At 45.2% G+C, this 9,894-nt stretch overlaps 1 protein-coding gene across 3 annotated transcripts in view; it reads left to right on the top strand.

Moving 5' to 3' along the window:
* Positions 1-11: 11 nt before the first annotated feature.
* Positions 12-9,894, top strand: part of MRPL14 (mitochondrial ribosomal protein L14) — an 11,408-nt gene continuing 1,525 nt past the window's right edge. The window contains exons 1-2 of one of the 3 annotated variants that reach the window (XM_030870592.2): positions 12-148; positions 8,933-9,024. In XM_030870592.2, the coding sequence (XP_030726452.1) occupies positions 8,954-9,024 (71 nt within the window). In that variant the 5' untranslated portion in view covers positions 12-148; positions 8,933-8,953. Of the gene's footprint in view, positions 149-223; positions 247-388; positions 498-8,932; positions 9,025-9,894 lie in introns of those variants that run through there. The other 2 variants (XM_070046710.1, XM_060307285.2) reach the window with 2 other exon arrangements.

Raw genomic sequence — 9,894 nt, 5'->3', positions numbered from 1 at the left:
CGGCACACGCAAGGAGCGGGCGCACTCTCAGATCGCCGTCCACGTAGCTGGGTCCGACGCGCAGGCGCAGGGCGAGAGGCCGCGTAGGGGGAAGGCGGCCCTGGGCCTGTGGGGGCCCGCGGCAGGATATTCCAGGGCGGCGAAGGCGGTATGGAGTGGAGGGGGGAGGGGACGTCACTCTCCTAACTCTCTGCTTCCTCTCTCCCTTGCTTCCCCGCAGGAGGGGTGGCGCACGCTCCGGGATGGGTGAGGAAGGGCCGGAGTGCGAGGATCGTGGGCCTTCTGGGGGTGGAGGAGCAGTGGGAGGGTCCGGACGGGGAAGGAGTCCTCTAACCCGGACCCTCCTCCCTCCCATCCCCCAAGGGCGGCGAGGGCTCCTGTGGCCACTGCGACCCCGTGCCCCCGGCCTGCGCTCACCTGTCTTCCCGGGGACTGGGCGGGCTGCCGCTAGGTCTCACGAGGTGGCCTCGGCCGGTCACTCTGGCGCGGCTGCTCGGGTTTGTCTACTCTGTTTCTCCCTTTCCTTTCCCAATCTGGGTCTTGAGATGACTTTGTGACTCGTTTGTCAGGCTCTTCTGTGGTGTGGAGAATGAGTCCACCGCTTTCACTGTCATGCCTATGAGTGGCTACCCTGGCTTCAGGGGTTTCCCTGGTTTCTCATTTCATCAGAGGCTGCACCTGCCAGGGATTAAGGCTGGAAGGAAGAGAGAGAGGAAGGAGAGAGAGGGTGTGTGCGTGTGTGTGTGTGTGTGTGTGTGTGTGTAACTCCCGTACAAAAGAGCATATGACAGAGTCACCTCGGGTTACTAGGGAAAAGCTGGGAAGTTGGGAGATACTTGAACTTGGGCTGCTGGACAGAGGAAGGACACTGCCTACCTGGGTGTGTCTGGTTCTTGTGGCTGACCAGTGTCTCTGCTGTCTGCTGGCTTTTTCAAGGGTTCATTAGTAGCTTGTGTAATGCAGCTGTAAGGTTTTGATGCAGTTCAAACTGAATTCCCATTCAAACTGAGTCCCACCGGTTAGTTGGAAATCACTTCAGTGGATCATGGCCATCATTTAAGAAAAAATGAAGTAGAATAGAAAATATCAGAGAGCATTGTACTTGGTAAGGGTAAGTATTGTTTCTGGACACTTGCTTCAGGTATACACACGTGTGAGTGTGTGAGTGTATTAGGAGGTGTTAGGCAATGCGTTTCTGTGTGTCACAGAAAAGTTTGAAACACATTGGTTTCCTGTGTTCTCCTGTTTATGCTCTTGCTTCATCAGCCTGTGTTTAGAGTCATTTAAAATTGTCCACGAGGATGCAGTTAGCACACCAGGGATATAGAATAAACAACAGAGTGGGTCTCTTTTTTCAGGGAGGTTATTATGCTAGAAGACAGTTTACCCGTCACTCATGGAAATACGTACAATGGAAGAGCAAGGATTTTGTTGGGGTAGGAAGTAGGTTGCCTTCCTAAGAAGGCCAGAAAGGGAAGTGGGGTTAAGCTGTGTATGGTAGACTGCCTGGTGAGAGGAGTCTTTGTAGGTTTGAATTCTGGGAGCTGTTTTGGGTAGCAGCAAGACATTTAGAGGAAAAGGAATCTGTCCTATTTGTGTTGTTGTTGTTTTTCCCTTTTATGGAATTGTCCGTTTTGCCCTTAGAGCTTCTTGGATGTGTATTTTCTATGGAACTTTTTACACGTTGTATTGATTTTGTGGTTGAAAATCTGGTGTGATCTATTGCCAAGTAGCCCTTGTAATGGACACGTGGAAAATGGAAACGGGAGTCCAGAGTTACCTGGGTTTGGGACCCCTGAGGATCTTTGTAATAATGCAGTTAGGTGTGTTAACATGTGGTGGGTTCCAGATCTATTTCTGCCTGGGCCTAATTAGGGTCACCACATACTAACAGACAGAAGAGGAAACATTTCAAAAAGACCGAAATGAGACCTGAATGAAGTACACTGTGGAATCCATGAAGGAACAATGGCCAGAATGTTTTATTAGTGCCCCTGAATATGAAGGGTAAAAACCTTCCCTGGAGTCCGTTTTTTTAGGTGCTCTGTTGAGCACTGAACATAATTATTTAGACTCTCCTCATCATCTAGAATCTTCCATGATGCAAGAGTCCTTTGAAGCCTGTCTTACCCCACTCCCGTCTTGGGGGATTATGACACCTGGACCCACGTAAGATGGCTTTTCCTGTTGTTTTCGTTACTTGGATAGTTTTTATGGCCATGTGGGAACTTGGGAGGGTCTCAAAAATCAGGTTACAATTGATCCTTTTTCAGAGGCCAGTGGGTTGTTCTGGTTCACCCTGGGGTGATTTTACATGTGTATTAACAATGACAGCCAGCTTGCAGGAGAGGGCTATGATTCAGATCCCAGAAATGTTGTTCTGGGTCAGGTAATACGCTCTCTTATTAAGAAAAGTGCCAGGTAGCTTATTATTCACCAGGGAAACACAACTCAGAGTGAGAAAGTCTCCTTGTCGAAAACTTAAAAAAAAAAAAAAATCATCTATGTCTTTAGAAAAGAGGGAGTGCTTTTCCTAGTCTACTTTAAGCTGAAAAACACTTTCAGGACTGAGTGATCTTAAAGAGACACCCATAGTGCTGCCCTGAGAATCAGGGAGTGAGACTGTTCTCCCTGGTCAGAATCTGGGAAACAAACTGTTTATGCTGCAGACCTGGGTCCTACTGGTTAATTCAGAGAGGGGTTCTCCCACTTGAAAAACCATCCCTTACGTGAGTGAAGCTAAAACACGTTCATTTCTTTGCCTCTTTGCTCTTACCAATGACCCTTGCTTGACAGAGTCACTGAGGCCTGGAGTAGTGGATTCCAAGGAAACAGACTTGGCAGGAGAGGAGGGGAGGGGGGGTGGAGGAGACATCCTTTCTTTGGGCCTTTCATCCCACCCCCATCCCCCTGCCTGCCCACCTGACATCTCTATAAACCTGGCTCCTTGCCACTGGCTTGGTAGAGGTACTAATAGGAAAGAAATATGTACGTGATTAAGTAGAATTTACCTTTGCCTTGTGCAGTTTTTCCGAGTTAGACCATACCAAGAATGTTATAAACTTATTTCTGGAACTATAGGTGTTTGCACACCTGTGAGGTGGGGATGGCAGGGGAGCAAAGCTAGAAATAGGTAAGATCTACACATTGAAAACCAACTGGAATAATGGACAACTGTCAGATATTTTTAAGAACCACGATTTTAAATCTGTAACAAGGTGGAGCAAACAAATATACAGGTAAATACACACGTATAGTTAACCAACAGATAGAGACAAGAACCCTGGAAACGTTTTTTTCTTTGTGAAGCAGATTGAGAACTGGGGTCCTCACTGGTCGCCATGGTAGAAACAGCCCATGGTGCTAATGAGGGATTGCTATTGCTTCTTGATAGTAACGCTGTGAAAACTCACACCTTTGCAAATGTATCAGAATCAACTTCAGCGTTGGTCCCAGGCTGTGCTGTTTGTGGTGCAGGTGTCTATTGAAAAGACAGCTTTTTAATTCCTGAGTTTTAAAAGATTATGTGGCAGCTTTAAGAGAGGAGAAAGAATACTTGCACTGTGTGGGGTGTTTTTGTTTCTGTGAAGTCTATTAGTGGTTAAAGAAGCACCTTAGCTGGGCAAGTATTGTGTAGGGTGTAGTAGAAACAGCCTTCTACCCTTCTTCCCTTCCTAGGACAAGCCGACAAGTCGCTTAGCAATTCTGACTTAATTTCTCCACCTGCGAAATGGCACTTACTCTATTGAACCTTCAGAACTGTTCAAAATCCTTAGGAATCAACCCTCCCCAAACTGTTGCTCTTTGTTATTTATCTTTCTGTTTCCACTGGGTGCTCAAGAATGAAATCAACCAAGAAAGTGATCTGTGTGAAAGTACTTTGAGAAGTGTAACATGTATACTTATGTGAGGTTAAAAAAACTCCCAAAAGATGTGTTTTTTTAAAAAAAAAAACCAAAAAACAATTCACAAAACTTCCTGAAAGAGAATCCTTCCGGGACAAATTAGTAATGAGTATTTAAGCAACAAACACGAGTACTTTTTGGTCCAGAATGATTGGGGCGAAACCTGCAGGAGATGGGAAGGGCTGTCAGCATGACAGGGCAGAGGGTCCAGGGAGTTCCCTTTTGTTTTTTGTTTCCTCGAAGCTGCCAGGCCTCTGCTTTTTCCTGCTTTAATTAGGGACATTTATATCCTTACACTAGGCAGAGTTTGTCCGTTTTGTGGCTGGGCTTTGCACTTGATTTCTCCTAGTGTTTCTTTTCACTTCTGTCACTTACTAACAGAATCTCCTTTAAACACTCTTTTGCAGTTGGGCTGAACTTTTTGTTTTGTCTCTTTTCTTTAGAGCCTGTTTCTCTTGAAAGGCCTTTAAAATTTATGAAACGTGCCAGGCACCTAAAAATGGAAACTGTTCAGGTAGAGACAATGTATAAATATATGTGGATCTGTGATACTAAGTACAACATTTTGCTGATTCCTAAAGTTCAAGTAATGGTACTTTCTAAGTTTTCACAAAGCATCAGGCTCTTTCTGTCTGCTTTTCTAGTTCAGTCTCTATGTATTACAATTAGCTAAAAATGAGCTCTCAGTGTCTAGGAAGCTCCCCCAAGTTACTGGGAGCCTGGGTGAAGGGCACAAGAAAGACCACCAACCCACCAATATGGAGCCTCTCTGGAGCTGGAGGATGAATTGCAATTGCAGATAAATTTTATACATTTAACAGATACTCACTGAGCTCCATTTGTGTGCCAGGCACTGTTCTAGGTCCTGAGCATGTAGCGCTGGACGGGACAGGCACGGTCCCTGCTCTCACGGAGCAATGTTCTTCCATCACCTATAAGGTGATGCCAAGTGAAAAACTCACCTGTGTGTCCCTAAAATCTACAGTCCACCCTGGCCTCCAGAACTGAAGGGAGATCTTAAAGTTAAACTAAGATTTGAAGTAAGCACGGCTCTTGGATTGTATTAAGTAATTTCTCTCCCTCTCCCTCTCTCACTGTCTCTTGCCTTCCTTCTCTTGCCCTCCCCATCCCCCCACCCCCAGAGGTTATTATTCACACTCTAAACCTGGATGGCAGTACTAGTGCTGACCAGGAAGTGGCATGAACAGCCATCTCTGGCGCTGGAGTCTTCCGAATACCTGGCCTCCTCAGAGTGAGAGGCGAGGAGGAAATATCATTGGAGTTAGCTTCCTGTGCAAACACAGGACTCAGAATAACATTGCTTGTGAGACAAAGCACTCTATACAGACTGATTTGAAGTGAATCAGGGCCTATGTCTACAGGATGGATTTATCCTAGGAAATAACATCAAGGTCAGTCAGTTGCTTTGAAATAAATTGTAGCCCTCATTACTCTTACCTGATCTGAGCCAGTTGTTTAGTGGTGTGATGGTGTTTTTTCACAGTGGGCAGCGTAAGCACCAGACCGAGGAGATGATTCCAGGGGCCTGTAGACATAGCATGAGCTAATCCTCTCATGACCAGCACCATGGTTCTCCTAAAGCATGTTTGCATGTGATGTGCTGGTTCCCGATATACGGATGAGATCTCTACAGTGTCTGGATTTCCCTGTGTCGAGCCGTGGGTGGGGGAATCTGTCTTTCTGTTGGCTACCTCATTTATTTTATTCAACAAGTATTTATTGTACTCCCACTCTGTCAGGACCTGCTGGGATCTTTTGCAGGGGTGACAGTGGAGGGGACCACAGATTCTTTTTGTATACAAATATACAAGTATATTTGCTTCTTTTATGCGTTCAAGTTCATAGGAATGCTTACTGCTGTCCATTTGATGTCTTTAAGTCCTTTGGGTCTGGAGGTCACTATCAGATCCACCAAAGAGCTAGTGAAAAGTCTTTGAATTTGGTCTTTTCTTGTGAAAATGGAGGTGCTCCCTGTAGCCATGAATGTATTACGTTTGCGTTTGAGGGTAGTACAGGTAATCCGGAGTCTGTGATTCCTGAGTTCCTATAGTGAGTTCAGATGCCACGTTGTCAAGATCTCTGTGGTTTCTGTGGATATTGAGTAGCAAGAACTAGAATGTTAAGGACTATCAGCCTCATCTCCAGAAATAAGAAAATAAAATAGAAATCCAGAGTTATTCCGTGTCTGAGTTTGGATAGTGAACATTGGCACAGTGAGAGTTCCTTTGGCACAGGACGCCCAGATGTCCTTGGTGTACAGGAGGGGTGACAGCAGATGCTGTAGCCTTACACAGAGCTGCTCGCAGGAGGTGTGTTTGGGGCCAGGGCAGTTTGGTTGGGCAGAGATGGACCCAGGTTGTGGTGGTGGCTTCTCAGCAAGGCAGAGAGAGGGGGCCTGGGTGTGGTCTGTGCACAGGCTGGCCTGTAGATTTTAGGGAGGTGCCTTGAATGGTGGGGTTTGTTATGCCCAAGTTGGGAAAGTGCTGGGAAGCCTCCAGGCACTTCTGCATTTCTTGGACTCACATAAAGGCTCTGGAGGAAGCGATGCAGCGTGGAGAGGCTGGATGTTGCAATTCTCAGGAGAAGGAATGTGGGTGGCGCTGGACTAACCTTGAGGGTTCTTTGGAGGAGCCTCTTTTCTCCCAGGGAGTGAGAGTAGGGGCCCGCCAGCATCAGATAGGAAGGCTTGGCTGCGATTGGACGTAACTGCAGCCTGGACCAGAAGGACTGCTTTTCAGAGCTACTTTTTTTATTCCGTTTTTTTAAAGCCAATTTTCCATTATTGCTCAGAGTATGGAGCTCTTCTTGCCACCTACACTTCAAATTGTATTCAAAACCTAAATTGGATGAAAGTGAATGACTTTCACTTGGTGTTTGTCTACATTTCAGTTGATTCAGCAAGCACTGAGTTAGGTCTGAGTAAAATGTTCATGTGACATCAGTATTCTTGATGGAACAAGGATGATCTAACAGTTGGAAAAATATTAATATTTAAGTTAAAGTTACCATGTTAACTGTGCTGATTCAGAGGGTGGGTTCAGGAAGCCGACTTCTGGGGTTCAGATTTCAGCTTTGTCACTCCTAGCTGTGCGACTTGGGCAGATTATCTAACCTCTCTGGGCCTCATTTCCTCCTGTATAAAATGGGGCTAATAATAGTGTCCATTTCGTAGTTTTTGTGAGGCTTAAATGAGACGATAATGTAAAGCACTTAGACACATTATAACTAGTCGATACATTTTCATAAAGAAAGAAAGCAGAAAAAGACCAGGTGACCCTCAAAGCTGCTTCTCACCCTGAGTTCCTGTGTGAAGTGGGCTTTTTACGGCAGAGTGAGGCCGTAGGGTGTGGAGGGAAGACCCTGGGACGTAAGCTGAGTCCACTTCTGGTTCTGCTTCTGCGCTGGGCTAGTTACGGGGCTTTATGCAAGTCCCTTCCTCTCTCTGTATCTCAGTTTCCTGATCTTCGAAACGGGACGTGATGTGCTGACGATGATGATGGAGAGGGCTAATAGGTATTGAGGGTGTATTGAGTGCGGGCGTCATGCTCTGTGCTTTGCGTGGCTTACCTCAGGACCGTCTTGTGCATAGGTGTTACAGGTGGGGAAACGCCATGTTACAGATGGGGAAACCGAAGCTCACAGCTCCTTCTCCAGGGCTACCAGGCTGTGAGGGTAAAGCTGGCCTCATCTGATAGTCTTTGATTCTGTGTGTCAGATGTTAGTAGTTCTGTAAGTAGGCCGCCTTCTTTTGCATACGTTTCTGATCATATTTACATTTTGGCCAACGCTTCCTGGGTTGTCTTAAGGAAAACACTGGCGAATAAGTTTGAGGTTTGAGGCTAAATTGTAGTTAATAAGCATTTCTGGAGTGTTTAGGTATTTCTGTGAAAGTAAATAGTGAGTTTTCCCCCACCATTATTAAATAAACTCTTATCTAAGGTGCTTTGAACTTATGCAAGGCAAAGCTGTGTGTAAATACTACAGTGGTAGAGGCTTTCTCAGCAGAGCTCTTGAATGAGGCCCTCTGTAGCCAAACATGTGGGTGGAAAACAGGCATGTCTTGCAGCTGGAATTCCCAGCTGGCTGTAGGTTGTTCTTAAATATTCCCCTCACTGGTGCCCAGGTGTTTCAGGAACCTGGGGATGGCCATATAGGTTGGTGCTAGGGAGCACAGGGTTGAGGTTCTGCGAGCTGCAGTCACCAGTGTTGGGTTGGCGTTTGCTCTTTTGTCTCCAGCTTGCTCTCCCAAAGCCCACTTTCAGCTGCAGTGTAGGGTAGGTAGTTTTTCTTTCTTTTTTTTTTTTTAATTGGGGTATAGTTGCTTTATAATATTGTGTTAGTTTCTGCTGTACAGCGAGTAGGTAGTTGTTCTGTGTTACGTTGTCAGTTGGGAGACCGACCCAAATAGAGGCCTTGGTCAGTGACTTGGCAAGGGCATCCTTTGGCACTCCTTTGCTAACCTTGAGCTGTCCAGGTGTTCTGGCTTTTACATTTGGGGGAAAGGTGATGTGGTGACAGACAACGTGGGCAGCTGCTCAGATAATCTACTTTCCTCCAGGGAGTAAAAGTTCTGGTTTCAGGAGGCACACGAGTGTCAACAAGGGGCCAGTGTGCAGGTTTTCCTCTGTGGAGGATGTGGGAAGTGCTTCCTGCCTGGGTGTGTCCCAGAGGACTCGTGCTGTGGAGGTGATATAATTATGAAGGCATTCTCTGTGCTGTTGTGTAACCTACAGCGAGAACTGTGGTGGGCCATTCCAGCTCTCTGACCCCAGTTAGAATATGAATCAGCAAAATTGCAGCTGGAGTTCCATCTAATCATCTGCGTATCTTTTAACCACTAAGATTTATATTTAGTGACTAATGATCTTTTGCTCAAAGTGCCATCTCCCACACAAGTCCCCAAAAGTCTTAAAAAAAAAAAACAAACACCAAACACCAAAAACTACTGGCTCTGAGTGTGGACATTGACTTAGAAATAAATCCTTTTCCCCCCTTTTTCCCTGCAGGATTTGCCATCTTGGGATCCCATGGCTTTCTTTACTGGGCTCTGGGGCCCCTTCGCCCACGTGAGCAGAGCACTGAGCCAACGCTGTTTCAGGTAACTTTTCCTATTAAGTTCTTAAAGCTGTGTCTTTGAGTAAGCCTCCTGTCAGGGTGGGGTATTGGTGACTAGAGTGGGAGTGGAAACTCAGGGAGGTGGGCTTGGGGTCAGGGAAATCCAAAGGCATAGGTGGAACTGGGGTTTGGTCAGGCCAGGTGAGGGGGATAGGTAAGGAGGCGATATTGCTGTTGAGGACGGGATTGGGAATGGATATAGAGAATGATGAAACCTCCATCCTTGCCAGACTCTTGTAGTGAATCTGATGTCTCTCAACCCTGTCATTTCCAGTGCATTAAAACCTTCTCTTTTAAGAAAATGTATATATGTACATTTTATATACACTTTGTATATACACACACACATATATACACATATATATTCTCTATATATACACATATGTGTATATATAAATATATACTCTATATACATATATATGTATATATACATATATATACTCTATATGCACATATATGCATATATATACATTTTATATATATCTAAAGTATATATATACTTTAGATATATATGAGTATATATACTCATTCTTAGTCACATTGCTATACACCTGAAACTAACAGAACATTGTAAATCAACTATAATATTTCATTTTTAAAAAACATATAAATAAAAGAGGGGAAAAACCCTTCTCTCTTAAAAATGGAATATATATATATATATTTTTTTTAAATCACATACTTATTACCATAAACTCAAGCATGATGGAAGTTTTGACAACCTCTCCCCTCCCATTTAGATGGTAAGTCAGGGCGGAGAGCACAGGTTGCATTCCTGTTGGCAAACATGCCTTTTGGCCCTGTTCATGCACTCGTTCCGCAAGTGTTTACTGAGCCCTGTGCCCAGGGTTGG

The sequence above is a fragment of the Globicephala melas genome, chromosome 11, assembly GCF_963455315.2.
Source record: "Globicephala melas chromosome 11, mGloMel1.2, whole genome shotgun sequence".
NCBI classification, from domain to species: domain Eukaryota; kingdom Metazoa; phylum Chordata; class Mammalia; order Artiodactyla; family Delphinidae; genus Globicephala; species Globicephala melas.
Note: the sequence above shows the minus strand (reverse complement) of the source record. Positions and strands in the feature narration are given on the sequence as shown.